Below are 18,900 nucleotides of genomic sequence, written 5' to 3'. Positions count from 1 at the left end.
CAAGACTGTTGAAGTCCATAGCACGAGGCGTCTGTGTTTACGAGTCCACCGCTTTTCTTATCCCACTGAAGTACCGATTACTGTTTTTTTTACAGGCGTATTCGATCGAGGCTTGTTCGTATCCTACAAAACGACATCACAGTGTCGAATGGCCTTCCACTACGAACTACCAGGACTTTTCGCCCGGACTCTGTCCGTAGGTAGTCAAACCCTCCTCCACTTCGGTCCGCGATGGGGACCGGAGGCTAACCCACATGACGGCTCCGCGGTTCCACGCAATCCTCCGGTGACGGAAGTCCCTGAGATACCCGTTGCTCGAAACATTGACATTTCATTAAACCTTCTCTCTTTCTTCGGTCTCCCCAGATTCATTCTTTTTGCATGCCTCATCTGACGGCATATACCTTAAGTGCGCTTCCGCCGAGAAGGAAGAAACGTCCAGAAGGAAACTCTGCCTGGGCTTTGCGTACGTAGCACGTTCTCTGTATGTTCTGTCGAAGTTAAAAGGTGCGGCTACATTCCAACCATGATCCTCCGCCCATCCTCTATCCCGAAGGAGAATCGCCTCTCGGGTAACTCGTAAATCCCCCAGTCCGAGGGTGACAAGTGCGGCAGCGGATAGGTGAGGCTCCTAGTCAAGATTAAGCAGTCGTCGAAGCTGTCATGGAATTCAGCAACGAGGCTTGAGAATTAGACTGCGAGTGTGACGTCCATTCAGAGATGTTTTTTTTTCGACCACTGAACGAGTATAAGGATTGTGGCTGAAGTCTCTTTCGCCCGGGACAAACTCTCACTTAAGATCAGTAAACAAAATACATCGAGGGGGTCTGCTCGTGGAATGGAAAAGTTCTTGGCGATCAGAACAATGCCGACCAAAAGGCAATCGACTCTATTGTCGTCTCTTTCAAGACTGGTCTCGCTCTTTCGATGTTGTCCCTGAGAGCCGATTAAGATCAGATAAAGCTTGGATGGACTATGACCAACAGCATAAATCAGGCACAGGTCCCTTGAATGGAGATCTTGGCTCTTGGCAATAATTCTATATCATTCTTCTCATCTCGCGTAAGTCACATCGAGGAAATCATCATATGGCTTGACTACTCTTGCGTACAGCAGGCATCCTGTCGGTGGCTATGATTGATGTCAGCAACTGTAACCAACAGTCAGGTCGGGGAACGTACTTAAGTGCGATGGGTGCACCAGGCCCGTCTTTTGGCTGGGGTAACGGAAGAAGGTTGACACAGCTGCCGAAGGGCGGTACTTATACTGCTTGGTCAAGGCAGCAATTGCGCCACTTGAGGCAGATAAACCTTAACTGATCTTGACTTCTGTAATTCTGGCCTACTATAGGGGCCTCACTGTTTAAGCCTCTGTTTGAAAAGTTCAAAGCTCAATAGCCCCAAATAAGGCTAACGGCAACCAAAAAATAAAACAAAATAAAATAAAATAAAAATAAAAAATGAATGGCTTGACTACCCCAAAGCCTCCTGATCACTCAGGACTGGATCTCCGAGGAGCTTCTCTGAGCAACAACTTACGACATGAAGGAATATGCACATGGTTTTGATGTAAGGGGTTTGGTAGTTTCTTTCTGCGCGAGAAGTCAACTTGGGAGTCGAGATGGCTAGACTACAGACATGAACTGATGTATAATACAACATATTCAACACTGTTGCGATGTAGAGTCTCTGGATGATCAGAGAATGTCCAAGTTCGGGTCTTTTGAATTTCGAGGTATCTGACTCAAACATTGTAGTATTGTCTTTGAAGGAATAGCAGCATATGGGAGGATTTGAGTGACACAGTGATGAATGTTTGCAAAGTTCTCAAGTACCTATCTAGGTAGCCATGCCCAAACAACAAAACCCAAGATCAAGTGTACAAACAACCGCAACTGTGAATGAGTGGTCTGATTATAATGCTTGGAGCCTGGAGGCGGAATATATGGGTATCTCATGCTTTCCTGGCACAAGCCAGCAACTACTTTGAGATGAATAGACTCGAGTCCATTTGCAGTAATTTTCATGAAACCGCTTTTGTAAACTCTCTGATACAGTATTCACTCACCACATTATTTGTCTGAAGGCAGTCACTTATGATGCTGAAACTGCTCGATTTGTTGGCACTGTTAACTGTGAATACCCTCACTTCCTAGCAGTGGCAGCTTGGCTGGCACTGCTGTGCAGCTGTCAGACCACTTGCCACTAGGCGGTTGCTAGGCAGTGAATATACACCAACACTTCAAAAAACAAAGAGAGATTCATTTCATTTTCATTTCTTCAAATTCTTCTGCTCCGGTTCCCCATCGTTGCTCATCTTTCGCTTCACTTCACAACAGTCTTTTAATGAACCACTGCACTTTATCAACTACGTCCCTTCACCAACTTCACCATTTCTACCGCCAAACTCTCGAGTAATCACTGATATCAACAAAATTCAGTCACGATGTTCTGGCGTCGCCCCCGTCTCACTTATGACCCGAAGCAATTCCCCAACTATCGCCCCTACCCCGAAACCGGTTTCGAGCGCCTCATCAAGGAGTGCCCGAATCCATTTCACTTCATTGCATTCACAATCAGATTTCAGATTTCTATCTTCAGTATCATTTTGGAGTGGTTCTGTATGATTCTTCGCAGTCCTCTTCAGTACTCCAAGCACAACGATTGGATCCTCGGCCACTACGAGGCAAGCCCTACTGTTTCTCACATGCTCTGGGGAGCCCTCATCACTGCCTGGTCCTCTCACTTCATGTACCGTATTGGAAAAGCTGTTTGCGAGGTGATTATTGATGCCTATGACGACCCTCTGTGGGCTCTTTACGAGATCTGGGATCTCGGGGTATCCTCGCAGTTCTTTCTTGTCCGCACCATCTTTTTCATCCTGATTACAACCTTCGACTTCGTCTGCTTTTGGACTGTCTTCCTCTTCAACATGTCGACGTACTCATTTGCCGTCTGCCTCACCCTGCTCGGCGCTGTTGCTATGTGGCAGCTACACTATTACTTTTTCGTGTACAGTCCTCAGGAAGTCCCTGAACAGGTCTCCTACCACTCCCCCGAGAAAGAAGTTCTTTCTACTCCCGACAGACCAGGTCGCTGCTTTCGAGTACCTACACCTTCTACTGGGTCCTCCACTTCTTCCTGCCGATCATCACCTGGGCATACTTCACCTCAACTTCGACCCCGACCATCAAACAAACCCCCTGGCGCTGCATACGTCAACGTATCTCCCAAAGCCATACAAAAGCTTCATGACGAAGGAGTCTTCGTCCCAGAACCCACCAGAGTTGCTGACTACTCTTATCTCGAACATTTCGCAGTAAAACGCCCTACCAACTTCAGCCGCGCTGATGCGAAGGCGCACTTTCGGAGGGTTAGGGAAATCGAGAGGAAGAAAGGCATAATATCAAACAGCCCTGACCATTATAAAGATGATTCCCCCTCTCCTACTGTTATTACAAAGACCGCGTGGATTTATTCCAAGATGGATGCTGTCGACCGAATGCTTCGAAACATTATGGACGATGTCACCGAGATGAACACGCTGCTTAACACTTTCAGAGACAAAGGCAGCGTCAAGCCCCTTCCAGACGCCTCACCCGCCATAACATTGTCGCCCCGGACACAACGGCGAAACGCATCTCTTGCTGAGAGAGACCGCATTGGACAAGTCATTAATGATTACGAACGTGAGATTAACAACGTCTCAGGGCGTGTCTATAAGTACAAACCCTGGACTGAAGACATGCTGAAACAGATCGATCGCCTGATTGCCCACGCAGGAGATGCCGCTTCCCGCGCAATTCGTGTAGAAGTCGAAGACTGCAAAAGGCGTGCTGATCTCGCCTTCAAGAGCGTAGACGTGGCAACTGAGACCTCTAAAGAGATTGCAGCCTTTTGTGTTGATCGCCAAATAGAACTGGATGCTCAAGCAAAGAAGCTACGTCGTATGGATCGAACTCTGGCTAGGTATAAGATTCCAATCTTTGAAGAGTACTATGATTGATTACCTCCGAGTTTTGACTCATCTTTATCGACTAAACGATTAGCAGAGTGCTATTGTATACATATACACCACGGAGAGCACTTGCAGATTGAGATTTTGGAGTTCGGGATTATACCCTTTGCTTTGCTACACATATTACAGACACTTGCATGATTGACTACGAAGTCGGGAACATGATATCTTGGGTTAACGTCAAGCATAGTGGTCAGAGTTGATGATTGAGGAATGGATGCGATGATGAATGCCATAATATTTATTCTTATGCTCCCAAAGTGATCTTTGTTTCGAATCATCTATGATGCTAATCATTGTGAAAAGGCCTGCCGCGACAGTAGCTCGCTTATCTATATCATCCAGGTCGCCTACGTATAAGAGCTCTTTCTCTCAAGTTACTCTGGTTATGATAGGTGGCTCACGATGAGTAGAAGACGTTGTCCAATACATTCATCTTGTATCAATAAAAGCGCTGGGGATGAGATTGAGAGAGAGATGAGTGACTGCTTCTTGTGGTGCATTCGTTGCCTTTATAAATCTGAAGGAGCCGGAAAATCCGGCCTATTGGAGCTGGCGTTGTTGACGCGCGAGTGAAATAGGTCGGTGAGCCATGGTGTATGGTAGCGATAGGACAAAGGGACAGAAGCCGGACCTAGAGCCAGAACATGTTCCGATGAAACTACCTAAACAAAGGATGTAGTGCAAGAGACATTTCGAATCTATCAGTAAGGTGTATGCTGGAAGTCCTGTAACTACTGGCTTTGATGTAAGCCATGCAAACGACATATGCGATCCTCAATGAAGATGACGACGTTATCCTCAGCCACCGAGACCGGTTTCTAATGGCTTCAAATCGGCCACTGTGGTAGATACTTCTCGGTGGTACTCTATCAACTACTCATCTTCAAGATGTGAAGCTACGGGAACTGCCAAAGCTGTTGAGGTAGGCTGTGATGCCATAGATCATGCGACTCAGTGAACGTGGATAATGGCACCATGGTATTGCCCTTCCCTGATCTTGGCATGTATCATTAATGAATGATGCGTCCGTTTAGAGACGCGAGGAGAAGAAATATGTACTCATTGTGGCTATATCTTTACGTGCCAAATCCTCTGTGAACACCTGGGTATCGCACATAAAAATCGCATCTCGTCGTCAGGACAGTTCCAGAACCGATCCTCCAATAAATCCTTCAGGTTAAAAAAACTCCCACATATCCATAGATCGAACAGATGATCATCAAGACCACCGAGGCGCCAGCTAATAACCAGCAGACTCAATACCATGAACCTGCCAGTAAAGACCCCCTTTCTTCCCAACCTCATCAGCAGCACACTTGACAGATCCACGAGCTGCCATGTCCGTTCCAGAAGAGTACTCCAGAACAGCCTTCTGCATAATCCAAACCACATCATCATCGCCGACCTTTAATCCCTTGTCAGCACGCACAGCAAAGGCGCACGATCCTGATTTGACGATGTCGACAAGCCCATCTCCCACATCGTACTCGCGCTTGTCGTCGGAAGCGGCGGGGATGCTGAAAGTGCCGTTACGAGTACCGAAGGTTGAGAGAAGCGCTGCACAGTCTCTGTAGTCGGCCCGCTTGGTGCTCTCGGGGGCCTGGTGCGCGCGGTAAGTCTTCTTGTCGCATGTACTGAAGGAGTGGTTTCCAGCAGCCCAATAGGTGTATGGATCTTCGTAGGCGCTGGGTGCTGTGGTTGAGACGGCGATCATGTTGTCTTTGGTGGGAGTGGCCGTGGGCGCTGCGGCTGCAAGGCCGACGAAGACGGCGACAACGTTGATGAAATGCATCTCAATAGCTTTTTTAGCGGGCGGAAAGAAAATTGAGAAGATTGTTGAGAAAAAGAACGGATCGTGGTGAAGAGTAACGGATCAACAGGTGATCAACACCTATGCTAGCGAGTGACTGAGAAAGGGAAACGCTGCGCTGCACTGCAACGAGGAGGTTGGGAGAGACGTTCAGCAGCAGTTAGTTGACGGGGAAGAGGAAAAGAATTATACCCAACCCAGGTGGGAAAGTGGGATGTTTAGATGCGATCACAGACGGAGATGGGAGTGTTTCAAGTAGAGTGGATGAGAATGAAACAAGGATCACAATATGCAGAGAGGATGGTTTATTTTGAGCGACATCTTGGGAACAGATTGATTAGACTCGGAAAAATTAGTGCTGTTTTGCTTTTAGATATATTGAGTTGTTACGAGTGAAACAGGGTGACGGGCTGTGTTTGTTTAATTGCGATAACCATACCGGAGGATTTGGTGTTTGTGTTTCCGTTTTTTTGATGGGGACGATGTTTCGAGCAAAGTGCCATATTCATGCCGAGATCAACGCGTATACATAGGCACAGGAAAACGTGTGATTGGAAAGCAATTAGGGGGAGTGAAACGAGCGTCTATATATATAAGGAATTCTATGTGATGATCAAACCATATGATCTTGTATTCTTGGAGTTTAATTCGCTACCAACAAGACTGACTGAGCGCAGGATCACAGCGATATTGGATACGCTTTGACTATCGCTGTGTCTCTCTTGAAGTCCTCGAAACAAACTAGCAGTTGTCTATTTCTTTGAAACGCTCTATCTTGTGTGCCTTGGCTTTCTCCCATTCGCATAATTTCCAGCCTCGCATCGACTCCAGATCAGCACTCTCAGTCACCAACCTCAAGATCAAGGGTCGTTGATCATTAGCAATTTCACAAGATAAAAAAACCTGGCGACAACTGCTGTCAAACTTGAACATACTTCCTTATACCGTTACAGTAGGATTTATCTCCTTGCAAACTTAAATACCCTTCCTTGCTTGCAATATCTCGTGATAGAAACCATCGAGTTTCTTGTCTCTCAGTAACCCCCCCGGGCCGACAGTGGAGAAGAGTGACGCTCCAGTGGATTGAGACCCCCCACTCCCGGCGGTTCATCAACCCCGGTCTTGGAGATGATGACGCGATTGGCCAGTGACAGAGCAATTCGTTGGTTTGTCTGTTGGGTGATGTTTGTACTCTCAATATGACTTCATATGTCGTGGATCTCTGTCTCAAGGCAGCCATGAAAAAGTCTTGGCCAGGTTGGTTGGTATTCTTGGTCTTGATCCGTGGTCACCAATTCCCACGGCATAAGGGTTGATTACCTGCGCTGCCTAATGTGCTGTAAGTTGGAAAAGACCTCCCGTCGTTATTCCCAGACGTCACTGTCTCGGCCGATACAATACTCAAATATGACGGTTCTTCAGACTGTTGCTCGTTCATCGAATTGACCCTCTTTATTAAGCCCGCCACTACCCATCTCATCCCCCATCAACTCCTGGGGTCATTATCTTGGCTCCGTCTTGGCTCCACGTCAAAATGATCACCCCAAAAACCTGTATCATGGACTGCTCGGTTCAGGTGACCCCTCCAAGAAAAAGGGCCGTTACCACGATGATGGAATGGCTCTGATGATCGTCGGAACTCGGCTGAGGGTGAGTGAGACCCTTTCTTTTACTTTCTTATTTTTTTTTTTACTCGATGTAACTCTCAGCTCGTTGCTTGACTCGATTCCCGAGCTCCGATGAACTGTTCTTGTCCCGTCTAGTCCTAGCTAGGGGTATTATCGGCCCCCAGTTTTGGGATCATTGCCAGTTCCTGATATCATCGTCATGGCCTATCAATCGATTGGTATTAACTGACATTGTCAGGCCAGCTGGAAGAAGAAAATACCGTGAGGGACCTTGATCATTCTCCATGTTGTGTAATTCCTATCCATTGTAAACTCCATCGCCCAATCTTCTCTTCATTGTTCTTCTCTTCATATCATAAGTAAGGTACTCAGCCATCACCGTCATCATGAAAACCGCTTCACAACCTTCAGCTCCCCATAATGCAACAAGCAAAGTAAAGCGGCTCGTCGGCAAAATTCGCCGCCATTCACATCCCCCAACTCCCGAAGCTTCCTCAGCATCTCCCTCATCATCCGCAAATCCATCTCGCGAATCCTCATCATGTCCTATTCCACATATCGGCAAACATAGTCAACGCCAGAGCCGCCGCGGATCAGCCTCAGATGAGGAGGAGCGCGCGCACGACCTTGAACTCTGGAACGCAGCATACGATGTCCTCAAGAGAGATGGCACGTCTTCGGGTCTTGTGCTCGCCTATGAGAGCATTATTTCCCATGCACTTCCTGATACTTTGAGGCCGGGACATAACGGGAATGGGAATGGGCTGCCGACAGAAAGTGAGAGGAGAGCGGAACTTATGATGATGATCGCAAAATCTGGTCTAAACCGCGAAGTTAAGGAGACATCACAAACAGACTCGGGAGATGTTGAAGCAAGAGAAAATCTGATTCACACAAGGTCGACTATAGCTTCATTACTCGATGACCAGCCCAGCGCCGCTGTCGCTTGGGCGGGCTTCTGTTCACTAACACCAGTAAGCTCCGACTGACCCAACCCATTGAACAACGAGACTAACATCATCAATAGCTTCTACTAGAACCCCTTCTCCGACATGAAGATATTCGCCAAGGGTTTGTGCATATTGCACACACCATTCCTCACTACATGACCCTCCATCGCGCCCTCCATCCATCATCCTGGACATCACTACCAGAGTTCCAACGTCAACAGCCGCAAGTCCATCAGACTCTTTTAATGCTTTATCGACGCATCCTCGAGTACGAGATGAACATTGTCTGCGCCGCTGCGAGCGCCTGGAACATGGCTGCTCGCAACGTCGTCGACTGGCATGGCTGGAAAGCCATGGCTGATGCTGTGAGAGCCATGGATGCTGAGTTGATGGGCTATGTCGAGAAGAACGGCACAGATGAGACTAGGGCGTTGATGGAGGTTCAGAGGAAGCTGGAGCCTGAAGGGGGAGGGCGTGGTGAGTTACAAGACGACACTTCACCAACAAATGCATAAGAATACAAGATAAGTCAACAATGCAGGGGCCATTACATCAAGCAACGTCATTTTATATAAAGCAAATTTCAATCGATTTACCCAAATAGCCAAATCTACATGTTTTCCTTTTCCCCAGTCCAGACTCCCGACTCCATGCTCCGCCCTTTTGACCAAGCCGGTGTAGGACTTTGCCTTTAGCCTTTAGCCAAGTCGCGATCAAATCAACCAGTCTATCCCAACATCCAATTACCATATACCTAAAGACCATAATGCTCCGTTTATACAAGAATACTCTTTTAAAAGCGCCCCATTTACTGCCCAATATTCGGAAGGATACCCTGCTTGTCAAGGTTGCTCAGAGTATCGCCGTACTCGTTGATATGTCGCTGCCAGCGACTGACATCGCCCTGAAAACCAATCACCCCCAACATGGCTGACCATCCAGGCATTTGGTCACGGGTCACAAGTTCATATACACGACAGAGGATTCGATGAAATTCCACCTGAGGCCTCATCGCAACCGCGTACAAGTGTCGCACCAAGTCAGCCCAGCCGGCGATAAAGTCAACGTCAAACGTGGACTCGGGATACCGGAACTCGATAGTGTCGTACTTGGAGACAACCAGCGCACACCGGGTAGTTGTATGAAGGGATCCCTCATCGAATTTTCGGAGTGCGATGCCCAAGCTAATAAGGCTGTTTTCCGACCACAGGCGTTTCATAGCTCCCAGCAGACCTCTGTCAACTTTCTTGCGCCAGTGCAGCTGTCGCATGACCTCTCCAAGTGCTTCAACAAGAGCTGCACCCTCGCCATACACTGTTGGTTCACCCCTTTCCATGGCGATTCGAGATTCGACGCTGATACGCGCAGAGTAAGGAGACGTTGAGCGGAAAGGATGACACAGAGGGTACAGCAGAGAATCTTCCAGCAGCCAGACTAAAGATGAAAGGCGCAGCGCAGTCTCTAGCTGCATGCTGCCGGCTTCGTTGACGTGAAGGTGTAGTCCACAACCAGAATTAAGCCCAACTACCATGTCGCCCTGCACTGCCGCAAGGCACTTTCTGAGGGTAGGTAGCCCCTGACTGAACTCTGCAGGACGAGTGAGGATAGGACTGTTGAGTTCAGTTCCATACCAGTCGTACTTATTTGACGGTGTCATTCCGGACTTACTGACGCAGTCTCTGGTGATATGACGCTCCGGAACAATATGCCAAAAATCAGACTTAGACACTAATCCGCCAACAGACACATTATTCCAAGTTCGAACATCTCCGCTATCATCTGTGAGCGGAAGAATTGTAGTGCCAGGGATCTGGGCAGGGCTGGACGGCGAAGGAGGTATGAAGCTACACGAGACGGAGACACCACTGCTGGCGATCAATTCGCATACCTTGTGAATACAAGACGGTTCGATGTCTTTGTAGTCTCCCATCACGAGGCCCAGAAAAGCCTCCGGTGTTGTAGGACAGGTCCATCGAGTCTCACCAGTCACAGCGTCGGAGTTTGGAATCTGCAGTGCAACCATAAATTCCAACTCGATACCGATACATATGGACTGCGGTATCGACATGATGGGCTCGAGTGATGCAGGGATCGCAGGGGTCTTTTCTCGACGGTGAAAATGCTTATCGACCTGGATGTGATGATAGTTTCTCAGGGATGAGAGCAGAGAGGCTGTTGAGCAGCCAGAAGAGGCCGGAGCTCCTAATGGGTTGCGATTTATAGCAGACAGCTCCATAATGAACAATATGCGGTGAGTTGAGGAAGCAAGAACAATTCGTAGTGTTCACTCTTATATATTTGTGAGTCAAAGAACATGGCCGCAAAGAAAGTCAGTGCGTTGGTCATGTAAGGAGAAGAGACAGGGCAGAAAAGTAATCTTGACTCGCTCACCGAAGGGCGGGTCAAGGTTTAGGAATTTGAGACTGTGAACGAACTATCTTTCTACATGTGCCTGTTGAATGGTCTTCCGCCGAACAAGCTTCTGTGTATGAAACTCTGTTGCCGAGTAGTTAGGACAGCCCAGCCCAGCCCTTAACAAGCACGATAAGGTGGTCATGGTTCTATTCGTAAACTAACCATTCGGCAAACTCAATCATGGTGACAACACAAAGCCCTTCAAAAATCCTTGACTCCGACTGGGCAATGAACAGAGTGACACTTGTCTCTCAAAAGATGTCTGACCGGTCCAGAACATGTGATTTAGAGGTAGCGGGAGTGGTAGGGCGATCCTTGCATCCAATCTTTTGACATAATGCCAGGGGTGAAGATTGGGTGAGATCTACACCTCAACATCCAAAAGCTTGTGAGTCGCGGAGAAGCACTCGAGAGTCTCGTGATTTTGGATGTGGTGGTAGGTCCAACATGTTGGTAAGCCACATTTCAGCCTGTTTTGGAAGTAAGAACATGATTGACTGATTGGTCTTATCGTAGCATTGTGCCATCAAAATGTGTTGAACAAAAAGCACTCGGTGAGGAATAGTTGACTTACACGAGGAGGAAGTGCAGGGAGAGTCGGCGCATCAAAGTTACTCCGCAACGACCAATCATTAAACTGCACGGCATTTACTAGGAACCTTACCCAAAAAGAAGAATGCCCTGTGACGAAATCCCCTAATTTTGTCCACTGTCTCCTGGGGTGCAGTCTGGTTCCATTGTAACGGGCGAGGAATAGCTGTCCCTGCATCTTTGATTGATTGACTGGCCCAAAAAACGCGACATCGCGTTAACTCCAATTTAAGCCAAACTCCATCCTCATCACCATCTTCAAACAACGTCAATTATTTCCACCGCTTGAATTGATCGCATCGGATTCGAATTCATCGCGACGAGTATATTTAACTTTTAGTTTGTTCACAGCGTAGCCCTCGACTCATACGCGATTCCTCCCCGGGCATGCCACTCGACTTTCCATAATGCGTATGATCAAGCCTTCATGGCTAAGCCATAGCGGCGAGCAAAAGGATTTCGAGGTTTACAGCTGTCATGTCTCCCCGGATGGAAAACGACTTGCGACTGCTGGCGGCGATGGACACGTCCGCGTATGGTCGACCGAAAGTATCTACAATGCCGACACACCAAAGTACAGCAAGCCGCGCCAGCTCTGCCACATGAGCCATCATCTTGGAACAATCCACTCAGTTCGCTTCTCGCCTAATGGGCGCTATCTTGCCAGTGGAGCGGACGACAAAATCATTTGCGTATACCATCTGGATAAAGGACCGCCAGCTGCTACCTTTGGCACCAACGAGCCTCCTCCTGTCGAGAACTGGAAGACATACAAGCGTTTAATTGGGCACGATAATGATGTTCAGGATCTCGCCTGGTCGTACGATTCTTCGATATTGGTTTCTGTTGGCCTCGATTCGAAGGTCGTCGTCTGGTCTGGTCATACGTTCGAGAAGCTGAAGACTCTGCCTGCACACCAAAGTCATGTCAAGGGTATCACCTTCGATCCTGCGAACAAATTCTTTGCAACCGCAAGCGACGACCGAACGATCAAAATCTTTCGATTCACTTCGCCTGCGCCTAATGCGACACAGCACGACATGGTCAACAACTTTGTTCTCGAAACGACCATTAGCTCACCATTCAAGAGTTCGCCCCTAACTACCTACTTTCGGCGATGTTCGTGGTCCCCTGATGGTAATCACATCGCAGCTGCCAATGCTGTAAACGGCCCCGTGAGTTCAGTTGCTATCATCGAGCGGACGAGATGGGATAGTGAAATCAATCTTATCGGCCATGAAGCCCCAACGGAAGTGTGCATGTTCTCCCCTCGTCTGTTTCACACGTCAAAGCCAGATGCGAGCGCAGCCGATGGGGCTGCGACGTCGCTCGTGACAGTGATAGCATCAGCTGGCCAGGACAAGACTTTGAGTATATGGAACACAAACACATCCAGGCCTGTGGTCGTGTGTCAAGACTTGTCAGGCAAGTCAATATCTGATCTAGCGTGGACTCCAGATGGACAGACCATTTTTGCGTCAAGTCTAGACGGTAGTATTGTGGTTGTAAATTTCGAGGAGGGAGAGCTCGGCTGGGTAGCGCAACCAGAGGAGAACGTTAAGGCACTTCAGAAATATGGCGCGTCTCGGAAAGGAATGGGTATAGCCGAGGACGTCGATGGCCTCATTTTGGAAAACCAGAGTAAAGAGGGAGAGTCGCGGGCTGTAGAGTCGAGGATGGGTGCACTCATGGGAGACTTTTCTGAGTCAACTAAGGAGTCAACACCTATCGCTAATGGCCCTAAACCCAATGGCATTTCGGCAAAACCATCGACAAATGGCCAAGCTGAGCCAGAAAACGAACCAGAGAAGCAGCCAGAAGAGGCAGCTGACAAGACAGCCGAACGTGTCAAGGAATTGAAATCGCGGGTCACTGTCGGCAAAGATGGCAAGAAGCGAGTTGCACCTTTGTTGGTGTCATCATCAGGGACAGGTACATCTTCATTGCCTCAAACTCAGTTGGTTGGAACAACGAGCACCAACAAAAACACGCAGAATGATACGCCGCAGACAATAGTTGACATGAGCAAGCCCTATGACGGTCTGCCCAAGGGAGGCATTGCCGCCATGTTGCTTGGTAACAAGAGGCAAATGAACCTGGGTGATGACGAAGATGAAGAGGAGCCGGTTGCCAAGCGTGTTGCAACAGGTCCTACACCTATTGTCACTGATGGCCCTAATGGAGTCGAGCCAGCAGCTCTCGTACCTGTTCCGAATGGCGTTGTTCCCACACCAGAGTTCCTCAGGCCCGCAGTCATGAATGTGTCTATGTCCTTCGCTCAGGTCAGATTAGCTGTACCGAAGATCCGGTCACATATCCTTCGGCCGCTGGACAGAGGAGTTTTACAGGGTGAGAGCTCCTTAGAAGAAGCAACAAAGACCCCAGAAAACATAATTCTGGAAGCGAAGAATGATACCACCCATGGCCATCCTTCGCATGTCATAGTCAGCAAAAGGGGTGCCCTTATCTGGGAAGAGTGGCTTCCCAGAGATGTCATTCTAGTGACAGCGACGAAACACTTTTGGGCCGTGGCTTGCGAGGATGGATCTGTGCATACTTGGACTTCTGCTGGAAGAAGACTTCTTACCCCTATCATACTCGAGTCGCAGCCTGTTATCCTAGAAGCTCGCGATCACTGGTTGCTGTGCATTACAGCTGTCGGCCTTGCCCATGTTTGGGACATGAAAACCCAATCTGCTCCCAATCCTCCGGTGTCACTTGGACCAATTCTGGATATTGCCACGACATCGCTTAACCAACACAGCGCGACGCCTGGCCCTGGTATTACTTCTGCCCATCTGAACAGTACTGGCCACATCATTGTGACACTGACCAATGGTGATGGCTACTGCTATGCTCGCGATATGTATACATGGCAACGCCTAAGTGAAGCTTGGTGGGCAGTGGGCTCACAGTATTGGAACTCGAACGATTCTTCTATTTCTGCTTTGCAATCTACGGCTGTTGGTCCTGATTCTAAGGACAGACAAGATAGCAAGTCTTCCAAAGCCAATGTGTCGTCAGGCATCATACCTTTCCTCGAGCGACATACAACGAACGAATTTTTGTTGAAAGGTAGATCATATTCCTTACAGCGCATTATTAAGATGGTTGTCCAGCGGAAGGAGTCTGAAAATCTTGAAAGCAGTGTCAGCATTGCCCATTTGGAAACAAGAATTGCTGGTGCTCTGCAACTTGAGGCACGGGAAGAATTTCGACTATATCTCTTCATGTATGCGAAGCGCTTGGGCGCCGAGGGGGCAAGGGTCAAGGTTGAAGAGCTCCTCAACAGTCTGCTTGGTGGCATACTTGAAGACAAAGAAGAAGATGAGGAAGAGGACGGCCATGGGTGGTTCAGCAAAGAAGGCGACATCTGTGGATGGGATCGAAAGGAGCTGCTCACAGGTGTAGTTATGATTCTTGGTAAGTTGTTCTTATTGATGTCACTATGGCAAAAGTTGTATAAACTAACAGCAAACAGGAAAGTACCGTGAGCTCCAGCGATTGACGCTTCAATACGCAAGAATTCTCGACATAAGTTTAGAGGATGGCTCAGTGGATGTTGAACAAATGGATGTGGAGGCTTAAACAAAAGGCATGGTTTTAAGGTTGTATCATTATCGTAATACCCGTCGTTCCTATGAGGTGACAGAGGCGAGGACGGCGGGCACTATTTTTTTGTTTAACAGGCAAATATGGCGTTGAGGCTTATCTGCTGGGGATCTGATGGTCCAGCGGTGCGAACTTGGGGTACAGGCAGGGGATAGACTACTGTTGGTGCTCGTTGATACGAAAGAACGCCTGGTTAATGAGGGCATGCAAACACTATCATGCAGTACCATCCTGAGAGTGTATTGATTGGTGAGGTTCATGACAAATGGCTAATGTGGGTGAGCAAAGTGATTCTCGACACACCGTTATCTTTCATCGTTCCCTCTGTAACACAACCAACTGAGATTGCTGCGGCTCATGATCACATGCCATGTTTGGTGAGGAGTGGCGTTGGGTGGAGGTGAGGAAACAAGATGATGATGTTATCGTGAGTGGGCAAATGGGTGCATCGCCAACACCGGTCTGTTGTTGTTCCTGGGCTTCCCCGGTCCGGATCTTTTCTTCCGGTCACTCCAGAGCCTCTGAGCAACTACTTCTCTTCTTGTCAAGCTGGTGTTTAGTGTGTAAGATACTGCACCTGCTCGCAGCTGCCACGTCCATGTCCGCCTCCACATTGAATCACCTGCCAACCTGCATCTCCTTGGTTCTTCTCGCCTGAGGATACAATAATCGCAAGGTGGAGGATTATTAGTAGGTACAAATGCCCCCCCGTTTGTCTTCTCTCTTCTCTTACTTCATTCTTCTTATTCTTCATCCTTTGATTCGTTATTCTACTTCGAACCTGGAATCGAAAGCAATCACAAGCACAAGCACAATCTCTTCTCTTTAGCACGTCTAGAACGTTTTCCGTGCTCAGCACCTAAGGTGCCTTTACACTCCTTTCTTTCTCATACTCCTTTCTCAAAACCTCTTCCTCTCCACCCTGCACTTCATCTACCTAAGGTACTCAATAGCCTTCATCTTTACGGCCTTTAACCCTTACGGTCCTTTCTTCGTTCAAGGCATTTGTCAATTCTTCCCCTGAACGTTGAACCTTTTCTCCACCTTTATCATGGCAAAAGCCCGCCGCTTCACTCCTTGGTGGGCAGGGGCCCTAACCCTTCTTCACTTCACCCTGTTCGTGTGTGGCTCAGCCCTGCCCTCTTCTGCCGATGCCCCCATCAAGGCAGCCTTGGTGACCCTCGTCCAAGAAGACGATATGAGTGCTATACTCTACAGTATTCAACAGATCGAGGACAGGTTCAATAACCGCCACTTGTACGACTGGGTTCTCTTTAGCATCCAAGATCTTCCTAATAGGTTCAAGGAGCTCACTTCCAGCGCTACCAATGCTACTTGTTTCTTCGAAGTTATTCCTGAGGAGAACTGGAATATGCCCGACTGGACTGATCACTCTCGACTTTCGGACTCCCACGGAGTCGACCCTGACGGCAACCCGAAGACCTATAAGCCCATCGCCGACATCCGCCAGATGAAACGATGGAGCTCGGCTCCCTTTGCTAACGAGAGACGTCTCCACAACTATGAATGGTTCTGGAGAGTCGATCCAGGCGTAAGTGGTTCCCGAGACAGCCAGTGATACATCGAAAATTGATCAGGAGCTGACACAAGCAGGCTTCTTTGAGCCAAGACATTCCTTTCGATGTCTTCCGTTACATGCGAGACAACGGTATTGCCTATGGTTTCAACCGAGCTGTCCTTGGCCAAGCCAACTTGTATCAACTCTCTCGCGTCAAGTCTTTCATTGACAAGCACCCAGAGCTCCTTCATGAAGAGGCTGATATCACATGGCTTATTGAAAACGGCGCAGGTCTCGCTATTCAGTCAAGCTCATCGTATGACAGCTGTGAAGGATCGGTAGACGAGGGCAGTGACAAACTGAGGTCGCGGATCATTTAGGAGAGCCGCCCTGGTGGTCAACGCAGCTCGGACACTAATAGGTCACAGGATGAGACGGCCCACGACAGAAATACCAAGAATGAAGGAGAGGGAGCATCTCGGATTGGTGGGTCCTTTGCGACTTGGCTAAGTGAAGTTTACGGCAGCAGTCTTTACCCAACATTTGACATTGGATCCCTAGCTTTCTTCCGCAGCCCTCATCACGCAGCCTTCTTCCACCACCTCGACAGCGCGGGCGACTTTCAGTATCGCCGGATCGACGCCGTCCCGGTGCACAGCTTGAGCGCGAGTATGTTCCTGCCTCGGGAGAGTGTCTGGAACTTTGGCACTAAGAATATGCAACTTCGCACTCAGCTTACCATCCAGCCAACCGGAGTCGGAGCTATTCCAGATGGTGATCAAAGCATCGCGGGCTATGAAATCACTGACTCAGGCAACAGTGTCAAGCACGAGAGTGATGCTGAAGAGGAAAAGAAATCGTTTCACGAAAATTGGGAGTCAATGACGCCAGACGTGAGCGAACAGTCCGAGAACCCGCACTTGATATCAGGCAACACGTGGATGGGAAAGGACGTGGCGGATGAGGCTGAAGGATGTAGCTTTTTTTGGTTTTGGGGACAAATGATAGTTGGATTTCCAGGATTTGCAAGATGTGGGTGGGAAACAGATTTTAGTTGTTTGCAAAATGATTGAAGGGACAACTTAGGATCAGGGTACAACATGTACAGACAATTGGGCTCACCGCCTCGCGGGTCGAGGCAGTACAAAGAAAAGATGAGGTTTGCTTTTCAGATGAGATTGTTTGCGCATTAGTGAGTGAGAAACCACACCATCAGAGCGGTGAATGTAAATGTTGTATAATGTATTACGGGAGGGGGGCCTTTGGGCACAGCTGAGACAAGACGTTTTGGCTGGACCCAGGAAAAAGGCGCCTGCGTCGGGCGGCGGCAGATGCCACACACATGGGGACAGTCGTAGAGCGTCTGAGGTGCGGTTTTGACGTAAAGAGTCATGGATGGACGGACGAATGTCCTTCCTACGTAGCTGGTGGTTCTGCATATATGATATCTGGAAGACGCACAATGTACGTCACTAGCAGTGCAGAAGCAGGCAAATCTACCTAGGTAGTCAAATAAATGACGCCATTAAGAAATACAGCATGTGTGAAGCTGGGGATTGTCGACGTCGAAACATATCATGTTAGTAAAGGATGTAATTCCCTGGAAGCAAATGACGTACGAAACAAAACATAGCAGGTTGGGTTTTTTGTGCTTGGACGTGTTTGATGAGAAGAGCTGCGGAGTTTGTGGGGTTTGGATGACGATCGGCGCCGGTGGGATCGGAGCCGGGGAGGGGAACGACGAATTTAGTTCAAGATCCGAAGTGAGATTGATTTGGCTTGGAGAGATTTATGTTGAAATTGGAAGGTGATTGACCACATCGTATTTGAGCATACATACTCCGTATAGCCTCGTTTAGTAGCTGTACTAGAGGTTGAGTAGCTTATTACAGCCTCGGCCTTTTCATACCGATGATTCACGGTTTTGATACTCTCTGGTCATGCTATGAAGCGAACAGGGATGCGACTTGGTCTTCCACCGCCTGTGGATAGATTTGCCGCTTGCTATAAAATGAGAGCAAGAGACAGAGTCTCAGACAAGATTTTCGGTTAAATCTACCGGTATCCGCCTGTTGCAAAGCTTTTTTCCCCTCTTGGTTCCTGGCATGAATAAAAAGGCACGGGGGCAGGGATAATAAAGGGGCCGGGGCAACTTAAACAGGGGTTATTAGAGTTAATGACTGCAACGTTGAAAATTGTAAAGGTTTATTAACGATTTATTGAAAATTATCTAATTACTGCTCTTATTGCTAAGTAAAGTGCATTGAGAACTCAACCAATCCCGTCTCTCAAACATGAAGTTCTCATTCCCTGCCCTGCTGAAAACACTTCCAAAGATGCATCTGCCCCTGATTC

General features: G+C 48.3%; 6 protein-coding genes across 11 annotated transcripts; 4 read left to right on the top strand and 2 right to left on the bottom strand.

Moving 5' to 3' along the window:
* Positions 1 to 2,445: 2,445 nt before the first annotated feature.
* Positions 2,446 to 4,274, top strand: FVEG_04261 (hypothetical protein; the record flags this gene model as incomplete). The annotated part of the gene is made up of 1 exon (XM_018892043.1): positions 2,446 to 4,274. The coding sequence occupies one exon, from the start codon at positions 2,446 to 2,448 to the stop codon at positions 4,003 to 4,005; it is 1,560 nt and encodes a 519-aa protein (XP_018748654.1). The 3' UTR covers positions 4,006 to 4,274.
* Positions 4,249 to 7,491, bottom strand: FVEG_04262 (hypothetical protein). Its single transcript, XM_018892044.1, has 2 exons — positions 6,270 to 7,491; positions 4,249 to 6,172 (listed from the first exon to the last, which is right to left on the bottom strand). Exon 2 carries the CDS (start codon positions 5,810 to 5,812, stop codon positions 5,261 to 5,263), a length of 552 nt encoding a protein of 183 aa, XP_018748655.1. The 5' UTR covers positions 5,813 to 6,172; positions 6,270 to 7,491; the 3' UTR covers positions 4,249 to 5,260.
* Positions 7,055 to 10,854, top strand: FVEG_04263 (hypothetical protein). Of its 6 annotated transcripts, none has more exons than XM_018892048.1 (4): positions 7,055 to 7,169; positions 7,253 to 8,432; positions 8,486 to 9,724; positions 9,777 to 10,843. In XM_018892048.1, exons 2-3 carry the CDS (start codon positions 7,845 to 7,847, stop codon positions 8,921 to 8,923), a joined length of 1,026 nt encoding a protein of 341 aa, XP_018748659.1. In that variant the 5' UTR covers positions 7,055 to 7,169; positions 7,253 to 7,844; the 3' UTR covers positions 8,924 to 9,724; positions 9,777 to 10,843. The 6 variants fall into 6 exon arrangements, with proteins under 6 accessions (XP_018748659.1, XP_018748660.1, XP_018748661.1 ...); XM_018892049.1 differs by having other exon boundaries at positions 7,055 to 8,432; positions 9,777 to 9,973; positions 10,152 to 10,843; XM_018892050.1 differs by having other exon boundaries at positions 7,055 to 7,480; positions 7,697 to 8,432; positions 9,777 to 10,842.
* On the bottom strand, positions 8,970 to 10,476 carry FVEG_04264 (hypothetical protein; the record flags this gene model as incomplete). The annotated part of the gene is made up of 1 exon (XM_018892051.1): positions 8,970 to 10,476. One exon carries the CDS (start codon positions 10,474 to 10,476, stop codon positions 9,217 to 9,219), a length of 1,260 nt encoding a protein of 419 aa, XP_018748662.1. The 3' UTR covers positions 8,970 to 9,216.
* Positions 10,855 to 11,554: 700 nt separating the features above from the next.
* FVEG_04265 (protein HIR1) lies at positions 11,555 to 15,325 on the top strand. Its single transcript, XM_018892052.1, has 2 exons — positions 11,555 to 14,837; positions 14,896 to 15,325. The coding sequence occupies exons 1-2, from the start codon at positions 11,822 to 11,824 to the stop codon at positions 15,000 to 15,002; spliced, it is 3,123 nt and encodes a 1,040-aa protein (XP_018748663.1). The 5' UTR covers positions 11,555 to 11,821; the 3' UTR covers positions 15,003 to 15,325.
* Positions 15,326 to 16,077: 752 nt separating this feature from the next.
* Positions 16,078 to 17,618, top strand: FVEG_04266 (hypothetical protein; the record flags this gene model as incomplete). The annotated part of the gene is made up of 3 exons (XM_018892053.1): positions 16,078 to 16,578; positions 16,641 to 16,883; positions 16,974 to 17,618. The coding sequence occupies 3 exons, from the start codon at positions 16,078 to 16,080 to the stop codon at positions 17,616 to 17,618; spliced, it is 1,389 nt and encodes a 462-aa protein (XP_018748664.1).
* Between the last annotated feature and the right edge of the window lie 1,282 nt (positions 17,619 to 18,900).

The sequence above is a fragment of the Fusarium verticillioides genome, chromosome 2 (assembly GCF_000149555.1).
Source record: "Fusarium verticillioides 7600 chromosome 2, whole genome shotgun sequence".
NCBI classification, from domain to species: domain Eukaryota; kingdom Fungi; phylum Ascomycota; class Sordariomycetes; order Hypocreales; family Nectriaceae; genus Fusarium; species Fusarium verticillioides.
Note: the sequence above shows the minus strand (reverse complement) of the source record. Positions and strands in the feature narration are given on the sequence as shown.